Source organism: Anolis sagrei, chromosome X (assembly GCF_037176765.1).
Source record: "Anolis sagrei isolate rAnoSag1 chromosome X, rAnoSag1.mat, whole genome shotgun sequence".
In the NCBI taxonomy this organism is placed as follows: Eukaryota; Metazoa; Chordata; class Lepidosauria; order Squamata; family Dactyloidae; genus Anolis; species Anolis sagrei.
The window spans coordinates 75,868,341-75,893,573 of record NC_090034.1 but is presented as its reverse complement, the minus strand read 5'-3'; the positions used below and the strand labels follow the sequence as shown (position 1 = coordinate 75,893,573).

Sequence of the window (25,233 nt, the reverse complement as noted above, 5' to 3'; positions counted from 1 at the left end):
TATGTTTTGAGCTCTTCCAAAATATATTGTGCTGATACTGCCATAAAAACAATGGATCCCAAACTTTATTTAAAGGTCCTCCAGCTTTATAAAATGTGGTTTTGGAAATCAAACAGAAGTACAGAAAATTTGATTAAAAGACTTAGTTATAGAATCTTTCTTATAGGACATTACTAATGTTTCATGCACACAGATGTAGATCTTTTTTGATCCTTCTGAATATTTTTTGCTTCTGTTCTAGTAATTATCTGTTCAGAGCAGTTGAGAAGACATAATTTGGATAGGTTTTATTGCATACCCTGTACACTCAAATATAAGCTGAGTTTTTCAGCCCTTTTTAGTTATTTATCATTTCACTCTGTTATTATTATTTTATTACATTTATTATTTTACTCTATTTAATATTATTATTACATTTACATTATTTTATTCTTTTATTATTCTTTTATTCTATTATTATTACATGTGTTATTTTACTCTTAATATTATTATTATTATTGCAATATTGATTATTTTAGTCTCATTATTGGAAGGATACTTATTTATTTACTTCATTTATATATATATGTAAGGACATTTACATTGAAAAAGGTAAGAAAAATGGTTTAATCAGAGTTGGACAGTCTTATCTTAAATTACAGTTTTATGTAAATATTCAAAAACATTTCACCTACCAATGCCTCATTTAATGTAATTTTATTGATATCTATTTTTATTTTTATTTTTGAAATTTACCAGTAGTTGCTGCATTTCCTACCCTCAGCTTAAACTCAACTCAATATGTTTTCCCAGTTTTTTGTGGTAAAATTAGGTGCCTCCGCTTATATTCGGTGCGGCTTATACTCGAGTATATACGGTATATATTATGTCCTATATACACCTCAATTTTTAACCTATCCTAAGTGCAAACATTTAAATAGAAGTTTGAATTAACAACTCCTGCAGTCTGCTATTGCTTAGCAATTTTAATTTCTACAGAAAACTGATGTAAATTTCCAGTTTCATTTTTCATTAGAGCTATAAACCGCAACAGTGCTAATTAATCTTTTTCAGCTGTGCTTTAAAATAACATCTTGTCTATTATAGTATCTACCAGTAACATGCTGCCTATAATATCCAGTTTATAATTTAGCAACAACTGCATGTAGGAGACATGTCCTTTCCTGCCAAAGTAGCCTCAGGGCAACAAGTGTAGTAATTTTATTCTTATTAGATAGATCTCCCTGCAATACCAAAATATTAACACAGTTTATTCTCTTTATTGTCTTTTATCATAAATTAGATGATAGCTGATGTGTCTTAACAGCATACTACTTTGATATCTACAACTTCAAGCACCTTTTTCAAATGCATCTTCTGCCTTCTGCTTTTTTGTCCCTATTCCTTTTTTTCCATAAAGTTTCACATGTAGTGTTGCTTACTGTTGTAGTGTACAAATCTAGCAAGGATAGTAGGGAGGTGGCCAAGGGGAGGGGTATAGTCAAATATAATGCTGTCTTTTTTATCATTCCTAGGAAAATAACCTTAGAGAACATTTTAGTAATTTGCATGTGATAAAGCAGATGGTCTGGACAGTGCAAACAGCTTTAGTCACTGTGTACTGTAGAATTTGTTGTCATAAAGAATAAGACATATTGGAATAAAATTAACATGTTTGTGAATTCAGTGAAAATTTAAGGTAATGGTTTGACAAGAACAAGTAAAACTTGCAATGGCTCGTCTTAACTGTCCAGTATTGATGCTTCAGGTAAAGGTTTCCCCTTGACATTAAGTCGAGTCAAGTTCGACTCTGGGGGGTGGTGCTCATCTCCAAATAGCAAGCGTTGTCCGTAAACGCCTCCTTGGTTATGTGGCCAGCATGACTGCATGGAACACCATTACCTTCCCACAGAAGCAGTACCTATTGATCTACTTACATTTGCATGTTTTCGAACTGCTAGGTTGGCAGAAGCTTAGGCCTAACAGTGGGAGCTCAGATTTGAACGGCCAACCTTTCAGTCAGCAAGTTCAGCAGCTCAGCAGCTTAACCTGCTGCACCACTGTACTATATATAAAAAATTTCCCTAGGGTGCTCAAGTGACCAGTAATAACTAGAATTAGTCAGATTATTGAGAAATGTGAGCCTTTCTTTTATATGGTACTTTGTACACTAATTTGGAAAATGTTTTTTCTCCGTCAGGAGTGCCAACTAATTGACGTTTTGCTTTGCTTTCCTGTATGTAACATATTTTTGTGGTTAGCGCAGGCATTGTGGAAGGATAATATTCACATAGGCAAACTGTGCAGCAATTAATACAGTGCAGAAATCTTCAAAAACTCATCTATTCCTTGTTTATTCCTAGCTGTGCTCATAGCATGACATGACGAGGTTAAAACAATGAGGTGTGTAAAATAACTGCCTGGCCCAGAGTTCACATGGTACTTGTAATAGGGTAGAGCAGCAGAAAAGCAATCCTAATATGTGTGTGTGGGGGGGGGGGCAAAAACAAGTGGGGGGATGCAAAGAGAGGAAAGGAAGAATACCAGCTTGGAAAGAAGAGGTAGATACAGAGTTACAGGAGAGAACTGAACTGAAAAAAAAACAGTACAGGTAGCATCTCTGGAGAATTGCTGTAATCTCCAAAGCCTCTAAACTCAGGCAGCTGCATGTAGAGGAAAATGCTGCTGTTCCAAATGCCTGCTTAGAACTTGGAAAGCAAAGAAATCAGTCTCTAACTTCACCTAAACCTGTTCTCCTACCCAAAGGAGCTAATTCTCACTGCAGTGGCCTATAGAACTGAATAGACATAATTTCAGTTTCATTTCTTGCTGTCTTCACTTAATGTTGCTTCTCATGTTAACTTGCATTGATTCCTTCTGCTTTCCTGGGTAGGCTTCCTAGTATTGCATTTTTCAAAATACAGATGAGTTTCTTCTATTTTCTTTTATTGTTCCTACAATGTTTATTTATTTTCTTCTGTCTGCCATTCATCCACTCCATTCTCTGCATTCCCTAATCCTTATTAGTACTGTTCAGTAGGTGGTGTGGGACAAAATACTTCAAGTGACATTGCGTCCAGTTCGATGATTAAAGAAGACAATTCTCCTGGCTGAAATAGAACAGGAGCACACTGCAGAATTAGTCCCTTCTTTTGATTGTCGAAGGTTTCCATGGCCAGAATCACTGGGTTGTTGTGGGTTTTCCGAGCTGTATGGCCATGTTCCAGAAGCATTCTTTCCTGATGTTTCGCCTGCATCTGTGGCAGGCATACTCAGAGTTTATGAGGTCTGTTGGAAACTAGGAAAATTTGGTTTATATATCTGTGAAATGTCCAGGATGGGAGAAAGAACTCTTGTCTTTTGGAGGTAGATATGAATGTTTCAATTGGCCACCTTGATTAGCATTTGATGGAGGCCTAGCTTCTTACTGCTCGGAGAAATTCTTTGTTGGGAGCTGTTAACTGATTTTGATTGTTTCTTGTCTGTAATTCCCCTGTTTTTGAGTGTTGTTCTTTACTTACTGTTACAATTTTAGAGGTTTTTTTAATGGTAGCCAGATTTCATGTCAGACTACACAGAGAAGCCATTGAAAACCACAATCATGTGGTCAATTTCAACAGAAAGGAAGAAATCATGAAAATGAACAAGGCAGTAAAAAAGCAGTAAAAAGCCAGACCCTGAAACTGCTAGACCATTAAATGCAAATCAAGGTGGCCAATTGAAACATTCACACCTACCTCAAATAGTTTTTTCTCCCACCCGGGATATTCCACTGATATATAACTCAATTTTCCTTGTTTCCAACAGACCTCACAACCTCTGAGGATGCCTGCTATTGATGCAGGCAAAACGTCAGGAGAGAATGCTTCTGGAACATAGCCATGCAACCTGGAAAGCTCACAACAGCCCAGTCCCTTCTTTCTTTTCAAAGTTTGGCTGATTTGAATATTACCAGGATTACCTTCATAACAGGAATTGAAATTCATTCCAAACTGGTTGAAAAAAATCATTCTGGTCACTCTTAAGTCACCCAGTAGCAGTCTGGAAATCGGAAACATTGCATCAACCTTGGTTCTTACTTTCAAATACATTTCACCTTCTGCTTATACTTGAAGCCCCTGATTATCTAACAGATTAGGGACAGGAGCACTGTCTGAAAGTGCAATTGTTTGAAAAATGGAACCCGGTTCTTTTTAGCTTGTGAATGCATGTTGCCTGCTGAAAACAAAAATAACACAATACAGTATACTGTAGTGTATGTGCCAGTGGTTTCAAGTGAGTCTCATAGTCAAGAAGTGATGAAAGACTGGACCCTGTAATTTGCAAGTGTTGAAAGAGCAAGTCATCAGAAAGCAAGGTGTCTAAGGGCAGGGAAGCCTGTATTAAGGTTACAGCTATTTTAGTGGGTTGTGACAAATCATCAAAGTATGTAAATGGAACCTAGATGAAAGAGGTGAGCTACTTTTGTCCAAGGATCATTATGACAAGATCATTCATCAGCAAATGTGTTAATTGGTTGCATGGTGCAAATAGCTAGTTTCCATGTATATATGCTTGCAACATGTACTTCAGATTTTACAGACAGTCTTCAAAAACAAAGTGGTGATTCACTTGCTTTTTAGTGATTGCTAGTGTTTGTGTGATCAGAAAGGTTTGAGGTGTCTTGAATTTAGAATGTCTCATAACAGTTTGAAATGCTTTTAATGATCAGTTTGACAACCCCATGTCTTACAGTGTGTGTTTTATTCCCTTCAAATAATTTTCTTAAAGCTGCTTGCAGGAGCAGCAAAGAGTAATTAGGTTGGTGAAAGAATCTAACCAGATGGAAGGGATGCCTTCGATTTTGTATGAGCAGTAAAAGGATCTCAACTGTTCGGGTTATGGCTGTTTTTATCCTGTGTTCCCTGATTTAAAAATAATGGAACATTTAAGGAAAAACCACATTAAGACGTATTTATCAGGTGAGGATAACATTAGCTCATCCGAGGAAGCAGCTGGCTTAGACAGAGATACCAGGCTTCTTCTGAGGGTGCAGAGATTCAGGTGCAGGAAAGCCTGTGAGAAAGAGAGGCAGAACTAGGCCTCTCAAGGTCAAAGGAATGTGTTCATGTTTTGCAGTCCTTAAATTAGGGAGAGAGCTGTTAGGATTTGAGATCAAGCAATGTCACTACTTGAGTGAGGAACTCCTGTCTCATTCCTGGTTCATGCCTTAGTTCAGGGGTCCTCAAACTAAGGCCCGATGGCCGGATACGGCCCTCCAAGGTCATTTACCCGGCCCTCGCTCAAGGTCAACCTAAGTCTGAAACGACTTGGAAGCACACAACAACAATGACAATCCTATCTCATCAGTCAAAAGCAGGTCCACAATTCCTATTGAAATACTAATAAGTTTATATTTGTTAAAATTGTTCTTCATTTTAACCATTGTATTGTTTTAAGTGGGGGGGGTGGTTGTACTACAAATAAGATATGTGCAGTGTGCATAGGAATTCATTCATGTTTTGTTTTTTCAAATTATAATCCGGCCCTCCAGCAGTTTGAGGGACTGTGACCTGGCCCTCTGTTTAAAAAGTTTGAGGACCCCTGCCTTAGTTCAAGACCCAAGATTCCTGGTCAAGTTTTGCTTCTTGTTTTATGGATTTACTTTTGGATTCATGCTCATGCCCCTTGTTTCCTGGATTAATGTTGATGTTTTCTGGATTTACCTATTGCCTTTGGGACTTGCTTCTTATGAATGGTTGGATTTTACCCTTCCATTTGCTTAAGGTGCCTCTGGCCCTTTTTTTACATGTGTTTTATCAGTCACTGTTTATTACCACATTTGGTTTCTTGGTGAGTGCCATGAGCAAGGTGAACTGCTGAAGTGCAACAGTTAAATTCTAATAGGCCCAATGAAAGCTGACAGATGTAGCACATAAGACAAGAGGAGGGGAGACGGAAGAGAAGGTGGCATGGAAGGAAAAATTAAATATTTCAAAAATAATTCTCCCTATATCCCCATGGGAAGTGATGAGTTCCACCTAATGCAGTGTTGGGGCAGAAGACAAGGCAATTGATTTGGGCACCAAGTTAATTCAGAGAACATGCTAAATCAAGGTATGTTATGATAGATATGCGCAACAGTAAGCTTTCATATTCCCTGTTTTCCAAGCATAACCACAGAGAAAGCATTGACAATTTTTGATTAGCTGTGGTTTGTTGTTCTATCAGAAAACTGATTAGTCTTGGCTGTGGTTGGTTGAAATCGGCCAGATTCAAATCTTGGATTGTTAAACTGATTGCCTAAACAATTAAGATTAAATTGGATTATTTACAATGTGGTTGCTAATTGCTAGCAAATTGACAAGCAACCACATGAATGAGAGACACCCAAGAGAGGATGTAATCAACAGCCCTGGCTAGATCTTGCCAATCGTAGGTAGGACATCAGTGATTTCCTTGACCGGGTCTATCCATCTGTGATAGGGCATTCTCTTTTCCTATCAGCTGTCACTTTGCCAAATATTACTGTCCTTCATAATGAGTCATATCTTCTCATGATAGGTCTAAAATGTGACAGCTTCAGCTTAGTCCTCTTGACTTCTAGGCAGAATTATCATTTGGTCTTGGAACTATTTATGTATCTTTTGGCAGTTCATTGTATCTGCATAACTCTCCTCCAGTACCACAATTACTTAACTCTCTTCCCACCAGCTTTTTTTCATTGTTCTTAATCATACCTAGAAATTTGAAATACGTTGACATGGACAGTTGACTTTGGTATTCACTAATGTATCTTTCTACTTCAATACCATTTCTAGTTACAGTACTTCACAGCTGCCTTTCAGAGTCCTAGTTTTCTTCTGATATCGTGACTGCGGTCTCTGCTTTGATTGGCCCAAGATAGGGAAAATATTCATTCTAGTTTCTTTGTCATGTATTCTATAGATTTGTAATCATGTGTGGCCATTGTTTTTATTAAGCCTAAACAATGAACCTGCCTTTGTACTTCTCTCAATAGCCATTTGAGTCTTTATTTTTTGCTGGTAGTATAGTGCTATCTGCATAATTTAAATGGCTGATGTTCTTTCCCCTTATTTGCACATCTCCTTCCGTGAGTCTAATCCCACTTTGCATATGACGTGTAAAGAAAATCACATTAACAACATACTGCAATTTAAAAGAACTATTTATATCTTTTTCATGAAAAAGTATCACATAAAATCTGAACTGTAGATATTTCCATCTTATTTAAACTTTAGATATGATTCTAAACAGTGTTACACTCACCCAGAAAGATGTCATAATTTTGGTATTAAAAGATACTGAGAGATCTAACTGAAGAAAGAGAATAATTTTCCCTATACCTCTTTTGATGGAGGGTAGCCTGTATGGTGACCAAGGAAATTATAAGTGCAAAAAATATAATTGTATCCTGACTCAAACGGATCTAAAACATCCCTCATCCAAGTGTGTCTGGAGTTGCCTAGCAACCACTTACTTGAACACTTTACCTAAAAAGGAAATATCGATTACTGGCGCGAAATATTCAACTTCTACATTGAGGTCAGGATTTTTCAACCATAGTGAAACTCTATCTCCTTCAAGGAAGCTGACACTATTCTTATTTTCCTGGAAGTAATAGTATAGTATTTGCTAGATCGCTCAAAGTGGCCTATATAACCTTCCTATTCTCCACTGCTTCATCTTCACAAAATTCTGTAGGGCAGGTCAGACTGAGAGAGCCAACCCAAGGTCACTTCATGAGCTCCACAGAATAAAAACCTGAACCTCCTATGTCCTCATCCAGGGTTGTAGGTAAGGGATGGGCAACCTTGGGCAGCTATTCTCCTTGTCCCTGACAATTAGTTATAATTAACTGAGAGCTGCACCTAGCAATACCTGGAGAGGAACAAATTGTCCACCTTTAGTCTAGCAATAAATTGCACAGTGTAATAATTTCATGAACTTAACCAGATGTTTCTCCTGATCAGATGTGGTCCAACATGATAAATGTGAGTTAAGGCTATAGGGACCTGTCTAAGATGATCTCAGGCATGGGAAAACCTTTTTGCCTTACGGCCGCATTGTAACCTCAACCAGGAAAGTTGGGCTAAGAAAGCTGGGCATACGCTGGGTAGGATAGATCCGGAAGGGGGAGGCCCTAGGCAGGGCCAGGAGGGGGCTTATCATCCTCAAGTTATCCTCCTGCATAAGGACAGGCTGCTCACCCCATCCTTATGCCAGGAGGAAAACAAAACATGCTGCAACTCTCCAGATCCTCCTCCCTTGAATCTTCGGGCTGTCAGGTGATATCCGAGAGCACTCTGGAGGGCTCTCAGCCACTGAGTGCCTTCCTCAAACAGTCCTCCCAGCATAAGGACAGGGCTGCTCCATCCTTATGCCAGGAGGAGCTTGAGAGACGAAGTGGCTGAGAGCACTCCAGAGGGCTCTCAGCTGCTGTGTGCCTTCCTTCTCCATCCTTTCTGCATAAGGATGCAGCAGCCCACCGGAGCCACCTCTGGAACTCCCTTCCTAAGGAGTTAAAGATGCCCCCCTCCATCCCTGCCTTCAAGAAACAGCAAAAGACGTACTTTTGTTCACTGGCTTATGAGGAGGAGGAGGAGTTGGTAACATTACCATTATACATCTGATTAATAGCTACCATCCATATCCGTGACCTGTTCACTCCACCAGCTCAATGGATGTCTTGAGCATTTATCAATCTGCTTGCCGCCAAGGAACTGGGAAATGGATGCTTCTGTTCGATGTTTGATGTTTTGTCTTATGTCTGATATAATAGGCTGTTTTTTAAAAATTTTATTTTAATTATTAAGTCATAATTTGTTTTTTATATGTTGGGTTGCCAAATTTTGTTACTATGGATGCATTGTTGTTGTGTTCGGGCACTGAATGTTTGCCTTTTATGTTTGGAATCCGTCTTGAGTCCCTTCGGGGAGATAGTGCAGAATATAAATAAATAATAATAATAATAATGATAATAATAATAATAATTATTATTATTATTACGCTAAGAGGACAGGGAAAATGAGAAGGGACTGAGGTAAGCAACCAGGGGGCCATATTTGGCCCCCGGGCCTTAGTTTGCCCATAATCAGATTATCTGAACACCTTGTCCTCATTTTTGGATCTCAACAACTGAAAGTCAATCACATGATCTTGACCAGACTGTGCTCTGGATCTCTCCATGGATAGTGCTGTTGCTAACGAAGACCCTAGTAACCATGCAGTCGACCAGTGAAATATTGCTGCCAACAAATTATAGTGTGAATAATTGTTCATCAAATAATAATTTATATACACATCTCATCTTAATGAAATAAAGTTATGTGCATTTCTTAGCACCTAGCTAAGTGCCTTTTAACCTTTTCACATTTGCTCTGGTATGAAATCAAGTTGTATTGCAGATGTGCCACTCAAATCAACTTAATTCTCTTTTATGACAGAGTCTCTCAAATATGTGCATTACTTTTGAAGCAGGCTTTTATTTAATTATTCCCAGGGAGGTAATTGGCATGCATATTCCATTTTTTCCTCTGCTTTTAGCATTTTAAATCTTTTTTCTAACCATTTTATACTTTTTTTCCAACTGTTTTCTAATGTATTATTTTTGTTTTGTTATTGTGTTGTTTTAACTCATTTTATCTCCAAGCTATCTTCAATCCCACTTCAATAGAAAGGTGCCATATATAAATACAATAAATAAAAATAAAATTTAAAAAATCTGCAGAGAAATTTGGGCATAGTCATTGTTTGTATTCTAGATTATAGTCAGAAAGTATCCACTTAACTTTGACTCAATGCAATATGATGTTCAATGTATTTTGACTTTTTTTTTCTTACAATTACCTCTTATTGTAGTATTCCAGTGTACATATTCTGAATCAGAAAAAAAACATGTTTGGCTACTTGTATACTATATTGACATGTATACTAAATTCACTGTCTTCTTCATTTTTTCAGTACTTTCCTGTACCTGAAATTCCTGGTAGTTTGGGCCCTTGTTCTGCTGGCTGATTTTGTCCTGGAATTCAGATTTGAATACCTGTGGCCATTCTGGCTTTTCATCAGGAGTGTTTATGATTCCTTCAGATACCAGGGATTGGTATGTATAACTGGAGTGACTTTATTCTCTTTTTAAAATTTGTTTCATTAAAATGAGTAGCAACTCATTTAAAAAAAGAAAAAAAATCTGTTGCATCTTAAGAACTCTTATGTGCATAGGCCCAGAGTGTTTTAGTGCATACGCATGTGGCAATATTAATTTCTGAGCCTATCCCTCATGATACCTAGTTTTTAAAAGCATTTTTCTTCCCCTCAAATGTACGAGGAGGAGGAAAGTCTCATCCATATTCCTGCCCAGGCCATTTTAGTATAAAAGTAAAGATAAAGGTTTCCCCTTGACATTAAGTCTAGTCGTGTCCAACTCTGGGGGGGTGGTGCTCATCTCCATTTCTAAGCCAAAGAGCGGCATTGTCCGTAGACACCTCCAAGGTCATTTGGCTGGCATGACTGCATGGAGTGCTGTTACCTTCCCACAGAAGCGGTACCTATTTATCTACTCACATTTGCATGTTCATGTTTTTGAACTGCTAGGTTGGGAGAAGCTGGGGCTAACAGCAGGAGCTCACCTGCTCCCTGGATTTGAAACACTGACCTTTTGGTCAGCAAGTTCAGCAGCTCAGCGGTGTAACCTGCTGCGCCACCAGGGGCTCCCCCATTTTAGTATAGGAAACCCTTTTTTTAAAAAAATGGAAAAGTGAACTGGAAGTCACTTCTGGATATCTTTCTCTTTTTAATAATAAAAGGCCTCTCCTGGGCCTAAAATGTTGGATATAGCAACCTTCCAAGCCTCCACTAACTGTTTGTAAATGTGTATAACTGTTAATCTATATTGTATTTACATTTTGGTTTGCCAGTTTGATTATATCTCTTTGGTGTGGGAGGGGCTTCAGATACAGGACTCGATTTTTTATTCAGTGGAGGTGCATGCATACTGCTGTTTGGATTTTAGTAGAAAAGTATGACTTCAGTGAGTACAGTTATACTTAAAGACCATGGACAATTGATTAAGTAGCGTGCCCTGTGTACTCAACGCAGAGAAGAAACTACACTTTATCTAACTGAACTCTAATAAGAAATGTGTCTGTATGGTGAATTAATACAAGTTGTTTATGAGTAAACAAGATTTTTTTCCAAAGAAGACTTTTTTAAAATTTCTGAGTGCATATTTTAACGAAGTGGTTTTAAGGGAGTGTATATCTTTTGGGCAATTACAACTTCAACTTAAAAAAAAATTCTAATCCTTTGCTAACCAACATATTTTTGTAGTGGCATGTCTTTATCCTTGGCCGTCAGGCATGGTTCTTCGGTTTAACATCTGAGTTACCTGTGTGCCATTACATTAATGCTTGTGAATATCACTTGTTCAAAGAGTTGACTTCTTACAAGGTCATGCTTTTTTTTTACTAGTGATTTTCAAATGATGGAGATTCACATTTGCCAAACGGATGTGACATCATTTTTACCTTTGCAATGAGATTATGATGCACTTATTTCCAATAGTTATGGAATTTCCAATATAAATCCCTTGTTTTAAAAATGCAGATTGAAGGGGCCTGTTTAAATCTATGCCAAAAAGTAACAGAATGGTCAGATGAATAACATTTATCTGGAAGATCCAAGCGTGGGATCTGCACTTACTTGGCTACTTACATATCAATGCCTGACCTTTGATTAAGTTTGTGTTCTGCAACTATAATCTAAAAATAGTATTCTACCTCTTGGAGATGGAGTTGGAGATATTGCAGCACAATACCCATTTAATTATAGGTGAGACCCATAATATTTAGTGTTTGGATAATACTGTTGATGGCAAGAAATACTCATACAAGGTTTCCACAATGCAGTTTTCCTCAGTCATTAGTATTGTATCTGTATTACAGTCTTTACAGTTGCATAGTGAGTCCTTGGCTGAGATGAACCTAACAGTTTGTGTAGATATGCAGAGGGATGTGCATGGTGAAAGACATTTTATAAAATATAGTCACAGCACTACCTCTATAACTGTACCTCTATAACTGTCTTGGCTGCATCCTAAAAGCAATATTGATAAGTTAACATTATCAATAGTTGTTGTTTTTGCTTATTTACTAATATCAATTATATGATTTCCTTCAGAATGCACATTAATGAAAAGCTTAAATAAAAAAGCATTGTTATGAATTGTTTTAATTGTCAATTATATTTAAAATAAACACAATTTTTCATTTTTCTTCCCCCCTTGTTTTGTGTTTTCTTTAGGCCTTTTCAGTATTTTTTGTTTGTGTAGCATTCACATCAAATATCATATGCTTACTCTTCATACCGATACAGTGGCTGTTCTTTGCTGCCAGCACATATGTTTGGGTACAGTATGTCTGGCATACAGGTAAGCCATTTTACTTGATCCATTTAATTTATGGAATATGAATTATAAATCAAGGTACCCCATTATGCCTTTCAGTTATTTCTACAGTTAGCACACCCAGATTCCCTTTCAGCAGTGCTTAGCGCAGACTCAAGTTGTCAATGTGTGTTATTATAACTGTTGGGTGATATTAGAATTGCCAGATATCAGCATTGCAAATCAGAGGCGAGGCTAGTTCATTCAAAAGTTGGCATCTGGAGGACAATTTTTTAAAAAAAATGTGGTTTTGAACTAGTGGACTGGTTGGGTTTAATGCTTTTAGACACCAAAATAGAAACAATAAAAGGAAACGGGAATTTATTTATTTATTATTCATTTATATACCACTTTTCTCAGCCCTCAGGCGACTCAAAGCGGTGAACAACATCGATACAAAACATCACGAGACAAGTATACGGCAATTAAAAACAATTGTAACATAAATAATTAAACATCAGTATAACAATCTTTAGCGCCTCAACAGTAAAATCAGAATCCAGTCTCATCATCCATTATTCCGTATTCCTGTTTTCAATTACACTGTTTAATCAAATACTTGTTCGAACAGCCAGGCCTTCACTTTCCTCCGAAACGCCAGCAGGGAGGGGGCTGATCTGATATCTGCAGGCAGGGCGTTCCACAGCCGAGGGGCCACCACTGAGAAGGCCCTGTCTCTCGTCCCCGCCAAGCCCGCCTGTGATGCAGGCAGGACAGAGAGCAGGGCCTCCCCAGATGATCTTAGTGTTCTAGTCGGTTCATAGGAGGAGATGCGTTCGGAGAGGTAAGTAGGGCCAGAACCGTTTAGGGCTTTATAGGCTAACGCCAGCACTTTGAATTCCAGACATGAAACAATCAGGGCCAGCTAACACCTCCCAACAAAGGATTCACCCAGGTAGGAAGCAGCCAGGCCTTGAAGATGCAAGGCTTTTCAATACTAATCAAGGTGATTAATTGCAACACTCACACCTGCCTCCAACATACAAGCTTTCTTTCTTCCACCCTGGGCATTATTCCACAGGTATATAAACCTCACTTGCCTAGTTTCCAACTGACTTCACAACCTCTGAGGATGCCTGCCATAGATGTGGGTGAAGCGTCAAAAGAGAATGCCATACAGCCCGGAAAACTCACAGCAACCCAAGATATCTCTTTTCAGAGTGTTGTTCTTTATTTACGGAACTAATTTTAGAGTTTCTTAATACTGGTAGCCAGATTTTGTTCATTTTCTTAGTTTCCTCCTTTCTGTTGAAATTGTCCACATGCTTGTGGTTTCAATGGCTTCTCTGTGTCACCAGACATGGTGGATGTTAGAGTGGTCCAGCATTTCTGTGTTCTCAAATAATATTCTGTGTCCAGGTTGGTTCATCAGGTGCTCTGCTATGGCTGACTTCTTTGGTTGAGTTAGTCTACATGCCTTTCATGTTCCTTGATTCGTGTCTGGGCCTTGCTGCATTCGGTGGTCCCTATGTGGACTTGTCCACAGTTGCATGGCATACATTACACTCCTGCAGAGATGAGAGGATCAATCTTGTCCTTTGCTGAACATAGCATTTGTTGGATTTTCTTAGTGAGTCTTTAGACAGTTTGTAGATTGTGTATTTTTATCAGCTTCCCTATGTTGTCATAGGGACAATAATCAATCAGGACCAACTAACACTTCCCAACAAAGGATTCCCCCCAGCAGCAACCAGCCAGGCTTTGAAGCTGCAAGGCCATTCAGTGCTAATCAAGCTGGCCAATTGCAACATTCACACCTGCCTCAAACAGATAAGACTTCTTTCTCCCACCCTGGGTATTATTCCACAGATATATAAACCTCACTTCCCAATACTTTGCATTAAAATATAGATAGTGCAACAAGACATTATTGTTGGGGGGAAAAAAATTACCTGTTAATTATCGAGGAAAATGTAGAAGAGCTCAAAGAGGATGATTAATCAAAAAGTCCAAGAGCCTTGCTGCACCAATGCCAACCAAGTAGTAAATCATGAGCTTAACTTGATCTTAAAACAGAAGCCTGAGATCTGACAATTGTATTTGTCGTGAATTGTATTTAAACCAGATATGGGCAAACTTGGGCCCTCTGCAGGCTGTTAGGAATTGTGAGAGTTAAAGTCCAAATCCTCTGGAGGGCCCAAGTTTGCCCATGCCTGATTTAAACCCTTTAGTTTTTTCACCATTCAGGTTCTTGGAGGTTTGCTTTTTAGAATGTACTTCTTAGTTCATGCTTTCAGCGAACATGATTCACCACAAACTTTATTGCAATGGTTCCCAACCTGTGGACCATGGACCACCAGTGGTCCGCAAGAACGAAAATATGATCATGGCAATGGGAGTGCCGGGTCTCACAAAACCATCTTATAGTACTGAGGCAATGAGGATGTCGGAAGGGGAGAAGTTGACTATCCAAGAAAGATTGCTACTACCACATCAGCTCTAGATTATTAAATATGGTTTTCTGTGGGTGAGCAGAAGGCAACTATTGGGTGGCATATGATCTTTATCAGAAACTAGAGCTGATGTGGTCTATCCAATGCAATTTTCTGAATCAGTGCCCCAAATAAGCAAACCGAATCTAAAGTTGGCCAAAAACTGATTTGTAACCCTTTTGGTACTAATGTTAGAGAGTGGTCACTGGTCAAAGTGGTCCATGATCAAAGTGGTCCCCAATCAAGTGATCCCTGGTCAAAAAAAAGGTTGGGAACCACTGTTTTATTGGAACGAAACCAAGCTTATAGAATCAGAAAATCTTCAAGTTGGAAGAGATCCCAAAGGCCATCCAGTCCAACCTCCTTCTGCCATGCAGGAAAAACACAATCAAGTCCCCACTAATAGATGACCATCCAGCCTCCAAAGAAGGCATCTAGGTGGCATCTCCCACTGCCAAATAGCTCTTGCTTAGGTTTAGGTGAAATTGGTGGAATCCCCCCCCCCCCCCCACCTGAAATTTGAATCAATTGCTTCATGTCCTAGTCTGCAGAACAGCTCTTATGGGCAAAAGTAATGCATTTTAATTTTTTTAATCTGTTGTAAATAGGTTGTTGTGAGTTTTCCAGGCTGTATGGCCATGTTCCAGAAGCATTCTCTCATGACATTCCGCCTGCATCTATGGCAGGCTTCCTCCGACCTCACAACCTCAACCTCTGAGGATGCCTGCCATAGATCCAGGTATTTATTTATCGTGTCATCCGCAACCAGAACATTGTATTACATTTCTAACAGAACAAAACAAACAAACAGATTAAAAAACCCACAAATTTTGCAAACTTGGTAGCTGATTAAATGTCCTTTGACCAGTATCTGGCCACTTGGAGTGCCTCTGGTGTTGCCACAAGAAGGTCCTCCATCGTGCATGTGGCAGGGCTCAGGTTGCATTGCAGCAGGTGGTTAGTGGTATGCTCTTCTCCACACTTGCATGTCGTGGATTCAACTTTGTAGCCCCATTTCTGAAGATTGGCTCTGCATCTCATGGTGCCAGAGCGCAGTCTGTTCAGCGCCTTCCAAGTTGCCCAGTCTTCTGTGTGACCAGGAGGGAGTCTCTCATCTGGTATCACCCACGGATTGAGGTGCTGGGTTTGAGCCTGCCACTTTTGAACTCTCGCTTGCTGAGGTGTTCCAGCAAGTGTCTCTGTAGATCTAAGAAAACTATTTCTTGATTTAAGTCGTTAGTGTGCTGGCTGATACCCAAACAAGGGATGAGCTGGAGATGTCTCTGCCTTGGTCCTTTCACTATTGGCTGCAACTTCCCGGCGGATGTCAGGTGGTGCAATACCGGCTAAGCAGTGTAATTTCTCCAGTGGTATAGGGCGCAGACACCCTGTGATAATGCGGCATGTCTCATTAAGAGCCACATCCACTGTTTTAGTGTGGTGAGATGTGTTCCACACTGGGCATGCGTACTCAGCAGCAGAGTAGCATAGCGCAAGGACAGATGTCTTCACTGTATCTGGTTGTGATTCCCAGGTTGTGCCAGTCAGCTTTCGTATGATATGATCATACAATATCATAGATCCAGGTGAAACGTCAGGAGAGAATGCTTCTGGAACATGGCCATAAAACCCAGAAAGCTCACAACAACCCAGTGTTCCATGAAAGCCTTCGACAATAAACAATAAATGTTTTTTTATTATTGTTATTTTCTTAAGACTGTCCTAGGAATTCTGGTTGCTTTTTAACTGTTAATAATGCTTACTTTTTCTGTCTCTCTTCAACAGAGAGGGGTGTGTGTTTACCAACGGTATCACTGTGGATACTGTTTGTTTATATTGAAGCAGCAGTTAGATTTAAAGATCTTAAAAACTTCCATGTAGATCTTTGTCGGCCTTTTGCTGCACACTGGTAAGTATTCATTCCAGTTATTTTTTTATTTAGATCTTGGTGTCAGGTTCATCGTCACATCTGTCATTTCTAAGCAACAGCTGCTTTTGTGAAATTAGACCACTAAAGTTTGAATTCTCTAAGCCGGATGTGGAAATGCTTTACCTGAAGAGACTGTGGCACTAGGCCACTTATATTCGTATTGTGTTTTTTTCTGTGCAGATAATAAACTGCAGCTCCTCAATATTAAAGACAAGGGTAACCAGTCAGAGGCTGATATGTTGTTCTTCTGTTCTGTAAAATGTAGAGCTGCTGAAGATCAACATCTTGACTTCGCAGAAGCCTCTCAGGACAATAGACAGGGATATCAGTAACTGGGTTGTCTATTAACTCTGACAGGCCCTTGAAGGGAATGCAATTGAGCCAAATCACCAGGAGTACATGCCTTCATTTCAGATAGAATCACAAGTTTTAGACTGCACTCCTCTCTAGTGTGTTTGTGTTGCTGTTCAATTACTCCTGGCAGTCAGATTTGATCCCCCCGCCCCCCCATAATTGATAAGGTCACAAAAACTCATGAATAATATATGTTTTCTTGATTACCAATAGCGGTATTATTCTATTGTAACTTTACTGGTGTTAATCCATGTTTCTCCCTTCATGTATACATAATCACAAATTAAATTGTTGAAACAAATATTATTGTCATTTTCACCCTTCCATTAAGAATTCTTAATCCATGACTGCCTTTATATATTCAGGCAATCCCCGAGTTACAAACATCCGATTTACAAACGACTTATAGTTACAAACAAGGTGAGACAACAGAAAGTGAGAGAAAACTCCCCAGGAAGGGAAATCCACTCCTGGAAGAGTTATTATCATGGGGCAAAAGGGTCTCCGCTGAAGCTTTCTCACCAATCCTTGTTTCCACAATAAGCCGCATTTTTCAAAATCCAATAATCACAGGGACAGAAAGTTAAGTGAAAAATTCTGAATGGGGCACAGACAGCAAATGAAACACCACATGGGTGTTAACCCTTCCTTATGCCATACAAATATATATAAGGTTGGTGATTCGAATCTGAGGAGCAGGGTGAGCTCCCGCTGTTAGCCCCAGCTTCTGCCAAACTTGCAGTTCAAAAATATGCAAATGTGAATAGATCAAGAGGTACCACTTCTGTGGGAAGGTAATGGCGCTCCATGCAGTCATGCTGGCCATATTACCTAGCAGGCATTTATGGACAACACCTGCTCTTTGGCTCATAAATGGAGATGAGCACCACTCCCCAGTCGGACATTACTAGATTTAATATCAAGGGGAAGCCTTTACCTTTACTATATATATGTATATATATATTTACAGTAGAGTTTCACTTACCCGACCTTCGCTTATCCGACATTCCGTCTTATCCAGCGCTCTTATCAGACGCAGTCCTTTTCCTCCAGCATTTCCCTTCAATTAAAGGAGTGGTCCCCAACTCTCTCTCCATTCCCAATAAGTGAAAAAGGCAAGACAAGGAGGAGGAGGTGGGAGGAAAGGGGGAAAAGAGGCAGAAGCGGAAGCGTCCTCTCTCCTTCCCTCTATGATTTCCACGCTCCTCCTCCACATCTGGGCATTTCCTGCTGGGTCACTCTAGCCCCAAGGGTTGCCTTACCTTAACCCTTTGAGTCCCTGTTGTTATTATTTTAGGTTTCCAGTGCCACCTTGGATGAGTAAATGTCCATATTATCTGACATTTTTGTTTATCCAACATTCTGCAGACCCGTTTATGTCGGATAAGCGAGACTCTACTGTACACTTAAAAATGTACCAAACCTAAACAACCTATCTTGTTTGTAACTTGGGGGCTGCCTGTACATAATTGCATATTATATTGTTAATACCGTCGTCATGTTGTCCCATTTCATAGACAATGTTTTGCTTCATGCTGGGATTTTCATTCGCTTACTCTTTATGATTCTGTCTCTATTAACAAAGTCATCACTTTTGTTCTAGTATCGGTTATCCTGTGGTGACTTTGGGCTTTGGCTTCAAAAGTTATGTTAGCTATAAAATGCGATTAAGAAAGCAAAAAGAAGTGCAGAAAGAAAATGAATTTTACATGCAGCTTCTGCAGCAAGCCCTGCCGCCGGAACAGCAAATGCTACAAAGACAAGAAAGAGAAGCAGAAGAGGGTGAGTTCTGGATTATTACAGACCCTGGCAGCAAGCATAGTGATTTGGAGGCAAATATGTGTCTCCCTTCTCTCCCTTTGCTTTTCTGGAATTATTTCCTCTTTCAATGGTAACTTTATGTTGCTAATGCAACAATGATTAATGGCCATTTTTGTTCTTCTTTTGATTACCTCTGTAGAGTTTTTGGAAACAGAGTTTGACTATAAACAAAATAGCAGGGATTCTTGCTATCCCATTTGTCTGACTGTCCACAACTATTACTTACTTAAATTTGGATAGCTATATCATAGGATTTTTGTGATGAAAAACATTCAGAAGTGGTTTATCAACAGCCCTATTCAAGTGTTGCTAACTCAGGGTTATGGCTTCCTTGTTTGAATCGATCAATTCATAACGTGGTTACTTCCAATGACATTTCAGGTTATATCAAGTGCTATGAACGTGTAGCCCAGCTCCTGCCAATGTCCTCCCCAAACACCATATTGCCCACCACCCAAAGAATGCTTTCATTCAGGAACAATTTCATTCTAGATTTACATGTTTCTTCCACTATCCCAGTGTTACTCTTTCCATTGGTGTGGAATTTGCATAATCCTGCCCACTGCCTCTCCCTTAACCCTTTCCTACTCTTTTCAACTCTGTCTGCACAACAAACAGAGCTGAACTAATCAGCATCTACACATGCTGGAGGAATTTGTGGGACTGACTCCACATGATGGAAGTTGTAGTTCACCCTGCATCAAGTTAGAGCACTGTGACCCTCACTGACCATGGACCTGGACCACATTTGGCACACAGAACGCACGTGACCAACAAAAAATACAGGAGAGCTTTGGGGAAAATTCATCTTGATTTATAGCTGTTATAGGTACTGGGATTTATAGTTCACTGGAGAGATTTGAGGGGACTGACTCAACATAATGGGAGTTGTACTTTACTCTATACCCAGAAAGCACACTGAACCCAACTGATGATGTTTCTAGAGCCAACTTTCCCAACATAACAAACTAAATATTCATGGAGTTTTTCGGGGTTAACCTGGTATGATGTAAGTTGTAGTTCACCCACAACCTTATGCATTTAAAAAAATGACTTTTCCAAATTACCCGGTCATTTATCATTTTATAAAAATGATAAACCTAAACAATTGATCAGATTGATGAAGCAGCAGAAGCCTGCTTCAGAAATTCTCCAAACAGATATGTACTATGCTGGTAATGTAATTGTTTCTAATTTGAGATTTCTACATTATCTGGGGAGAAAAATTGTTTTAAAGTATAAATGTAAATACCTTATACAAAGGGCTATGAAGTTTAGAATACAAGTTTTAGTTTAAATTTCCACTGCCAGTTGCATTCCGAGAATTTTTGGTCTTCTCATTGTGATGTCACTGTGTATTTCCTGCATACATAAGATGTCACACAAAATGTCCTCAGACATTTTGGCGAGTAGCTCTTCCTTAGCAAGTGACAAAACTTCTATATTAATTGACATAATAGTTAGTGATGGTCTTGATAAAGACCTTTGGTGTTCATCCATATGTAGAGGGGAAAAAAACACACGTTCAATATAAAATGTTTGAAAACAATGCTTTTGGGTTTGGAAAGATTAGCCGTTTACAAGAAGCGTTGCCCAGGGGATGCCCGACTGTATTTACTCAGTCCTCGAGGAGGCTCCTTCTATGTCTTTTATGTAGGAGGCACTACCTAAAAGAATCCTCCACCTTGTGTGACTGTGAAGCAGAACAGACAACCCTGCATCTGTATGCTTGTCCACAATGTCCTGCCTCACATACATAGGAGGAATTATTGGGGGCTACAAACACTGCAGTTGCAGTTGCTCATTTTTAGTCAAAAGATATTTAGCCACTTGTGCTCCTTCTATTTATACTAATTTTATACTAATTTATGCAATGATTTTGATACAAAATAAATAAATAAAAAGTTTAAGTTTTAAATGTCCTCTTTTTCATATTCCAGCAGCCAAAGGATTGTCAGAGATGGATTCTTCAATACTTTTGCAACACAATGGAGGTATTCCAGCTAATAAAAAGTTATCTGCAACACTACCGGAACTAGAATATAGAGAAAAGGGGAAAGAAAAAGACAAGGATGCCAAAAAACATAACCTTGGAATAAATAACAATATACTGCAACCTGTAGACTCTAAAATACAGGAAATTGAATACATGGAGAACCATATCAATAGTAAAAGATTAAATAATGATCTTGTGGGAAGTACAGAAAACCTCTTAAAAGAGGACTCATGCACTGCCTCGTCCAAAAATTACAAAAATGCTAGTGGAGGTGTGAACTCCTCACCTCGCAGTCACAGTGCAACTAATGGGAGCATCCCTTCTTCATCTGCTAAGAATGAGAAAAAACAGAAATGTACTAGCAAGAGTCCAAGCACACACAAAGACTTAATGGAAAATTGTATTCCTAATAACCAGCTGAGCAAACCAGATGCACTGGTAAGGTAAGTTTGATATGTTAGTGACCTAGTTTCTTTTACTTTCCTGCTGTTTGTTTTCTGAGTAAGTTAAGATGCCTTTTACAAGAAGGCTTAGGTAAGAGCCATGTAAGAAAGTATAAGTAACAGAAAAATATATGCTTGTATTTGCGTGTATAGTAGACTTTTGTGTGAGGAATTGTTAGACACCCTTTGGAGTTTGTTTGTTTGTTTGTTGGGGCTTCCAGAAAACAGTACGACTTACATTCAACTTGCAATGTGTACTTTATGGGAAATGGAGATCATCGGATATAGTGATATATGGAATAGATTGTGATAAGCATATTAAAGAGCCTTGCTTGAAATATTGACATACTGACATGTTCAAAGGGAAAGCCTTCCTCTGTGTTGTTGACGTTGTCTATTTTGTTTTAAAGTTTTCCTTCCTGGACTTGTAGCACTAATGATGGAGATCTGTATTTTTGGACTTACGGTGCAAAGAAATCCATACCAGGACTGGAAGGAAAGAGGAGTTCTAATAGAGTTGGTACTTTTATTGGATCTGCAATATATCTCAGTAATTCATTACAAAAATTACGCCAGACTTACAACTTGGGTAATTGGAGGCTTGAGACTTGATTTGGAAGATTTTTGACTGTTGTCAAAGTAGCTTTTTGTGAAAAGCCTACAGAACGGGTTCATACAGTAGTTCCTAATTCCATTATCATTTGTCCTTTGGCATATGTGACAACAGGATCAGCCCTCCTGTTAATATTTGTGATAGCAATGACAGTTGTTTTAGCGATTTACACTACTTGGGTCTCAGAAGAACCGTGCAGTGACATAGGACATTAACAACTTCTGTGATTCTGTGATCATCACATCTCTCCAAGTTCAAGCTGGAAGATCATTGCTTTGTCGTACATCAGCATTGTGAGGATAATGTTTCTCCTCTGTTTGACTCTTTCAAACTACTGGGGATGTGACACAGAGGTGCAACATATGGTCCGGGGCAAAGGGAGGACAGGACATTGGCAATTATTTGTTTTGATGCTGCTTCTTCTTAGGCGATCCCTCGTAGCCCGAGGATGATGGCCCTCAAAGCGCAGTGCCTTGGCAGTGGGTCTGTAGGTGGCTGTGGGGCCCTATTCTTGATCCACATGTTCTCCCGCAGTGAGGTGGAAGGCGGTCATGGTCATGATTGGCTTGATATGCCTTCCTCTTGCCACATTTCTCCCTTTCACCCTTCATTCGTTCTTCATCAAATTCTGCAGCACTGCTGGTCACAGCTAACCTCCAGTTAGAGCGCTCAAGGGCCATGGATTCCCAGTTCTTGGTGTCTATGCAACAGTTTTTAAGGTTAGCTTTAAGCCCATCTATAAATCCCTTTTCCTGTCCATCACTATTATGTTTACCATTCTTGAGTTGGGAGTATAGTAACTGCTTTGGGAGATGTGATCGGCTATTCAGACAATGTGGCCTTCAGTCAAGCAGAGTTGATGGCAGAAAATCATTGCTTCAATGCTGGTGGTCTTTGCTTCTTCCAGCATGCTGACATTTGTCCGCCTGTCTTCCAAAGAGATTTGTAGGATTTTTTGGAGGCAACGCTGATGGAATTGTTCTAGGAGTTAAGTGTGACGTCTGTAGACAGTCCATGTTTCACAGGTGTATAGCAGAGTTGGGTGGACAATAGCTTTATAAACAACCACCTTTGTCTACCTACAGATATCCCGGTCCTCAAACACTCTCTTCTTCATTCGGAAGAATGCTGCACTCACAGAGCTTAGGCAGTGTTGTATTTCAGTGTCAGCGTTGACTTTTGTGGAGAGGTGGCTGACAAGGGAGCGGAAAGGGTCAACATTTTCTAATGTTACACTGTTAAGCTGTATTTCTGACTTTGTGGTGGGATTGGCTGGTGACTGCTGGAAGAGCACTTTGGTTTCTCAGTGTTCAATGAGATGTAGCTACCGAAGGGCAATCAAAATGTGATAGAATCTGAGTGAATCAAACAATCAAAGAAACCTAAAGCAGAATGGCAATGAATATGTGAAAAAAAAACCTTTGGAAAATGTCATTGTGTTTCAACAATACCCAAATTGTGGGACTGTTCTGTAAAACTATGGAGTTCCTTTTCATATGTATGGTTTCATTTTGCTGCTGTCAACCATATTTCTTACTGCATCTTTCCTATACTGTTGAAGTAGATGACATCTTGCTTCTTTGTTGTTTTATAATGCTTGAGGAATGCTGATCTCTGATGTATGATGATCTGAAACTCAAATAAGAGTGGTATTGTATGCTTAGAGCTGAAGTGCTGTATCTAAATATTTGAAAACAAATCTTATGAAAAAATTGAGAACTTGTTTCTAAGCAAATGGAATAACAACAAGGAAGAACAGACATTTAGTTTGAAAGTGCCAAATGGCAAGTGATATAGAAAAAACATAGTCCTGAGATGGTGTCATCCTTTTTCATTTATCTAGAAATTCAGGCAGGAGAACTTACTTAATCTTTTTTGAATTATTTTTATTCAGAAACTAGCTGTACCAGGCCACGTGTTGCTGTGGGCCAGTCTGGTTAAATGGAAAAGAGAGAAAAGAGACAGAGCTTGTTTCTAATATATGTAATTTCATTATGCTTGTGGATATACAATATTTTTTGTTGATCCCTTGTTTGTGAAATAATGATAATGGTTAATAATAATAATAATAATAATAATAATAATAATAATAGTAATACTAATAGTAATAATGGCAATGATTCTGGTCTATATAATAATAATCAGTGTTTTTTGGGGAAACCCTTTCCTTTCCTTCCCTCCTATTGAGCTCTCCCTTCCTATCATTCAATCCTTCCTTCCTTCTGAGCCTCCAGTCATCCTGGAGGCACGGGCATGAGGCGGTGCCAGGCAAGGCTGGGCAAGGTGTGAGGCTATGGGAGCCCAGGGCTTGGGCTGGGCCTGCCTCTTTGCCTGCCTCATTCCCTCCCTCCCCTGGCCCCGTGCCCTGCCCCTCTCTCTGGCCTGGATTTCCTTCACTGCCCTGCCACCCTTTTCCCTCTCTTCTTCTCCCAGTTCTGGTCTGGAGGAAGGCAGGCAGGCACGTTTGGTGGGGGACGGCCAGGCCGTGGATCCCTAATAGCGACTCTGGCCCTGACTGGGTTGCTTCACAATGTGTTGCTTGGACATCCAGCAGATGGCACTGTTTTTGATGCCGAGCATGTTTTACCTGTCGCAGGTGTGACATCTATGTAATAGTAGGTATGTGAATACCTAAAAACATTCGCCTGTTAGAATGCTATGTTGTGTCCAAATTTCTAAGCAATTGGTGAAGTATTTTGAGACATCTGAGGTCACTCACAAACTGACATTTTTGATCCCGAGCATGTTTTTACCTGTCACAGATGTGACATCTATATAATAGTAGGTATGTGAATACATAAAAATATTCGTCTGTTAGAATGCTATGTTGTGTCCAAATTTCGAAGAAATCAGTGAAGTATTTTGTGAGATCTAAGGTCACTTACAAACTGATATTTACATGTTTATTTATACAGATAAATAAAGAAAAGAATAGAAAAAGGACAATATAAAATAGCAGATTTTCGTAATATGTAATACTAAAACTACTACATCTAATAAAACAACATGTAAAACAAACATACTAACCTAAGACAGGCCTACACCAATATATACTAGACACACAACTACTAAAACTATTCTACAAACTATTTGCACTCACTGTCTGTTGTTTTTAGTATGTCTGTCTAATATATGTTTATTGGTGAATACATTGGAAACTGAAGTTTCTTCTTATTTTCTGTAAATATCCACGTCAGTCTAAAGGAGGAAACATACATAC

General features: G+C 39.2%; 1 protein-coding gene across 2 annotated transcripts in view; it reads left to right on the top strand.

Moving 5' to 3' along the window:
• The window catches only part of MACO1 (macoilin 1), a 107,487-nt gene that overhangs the window by 23,020 nt on the left and 59,234 nt on the right, over positions 1 to 25,233 (top strand). The window contains exons 2-6 of one of the 2 annotated variants that reach the window (XM_060784433.2): positions 9,943 to 10,084; positions 12,283 to 12,409; positions 16,642 to 16,765; positions 18,744 to 18,922; positions 20,905 to 21,400. In XM_060784433.2, the coding sequence (XP_060640416.2) occupies positions 9,943 to 10,084; positions 12,283 to 12,409; positions 16,642 to 16,765; positions 18,744 to 18,922; positions 20,905 to 21,400 (1,068 nt within the window). Of the gene's footprint in view, positions 1 to 9,942; positions 10,085 to 12,282; positions 12,410 to 16,641; positions 16,766 to 18,743; positions 18,923 to 20,901; positions 21,401 to 25,233 lie in introns of both variants that reach the window. The other variant, XM_060784432.2, reaches the window with a different exon arrangement.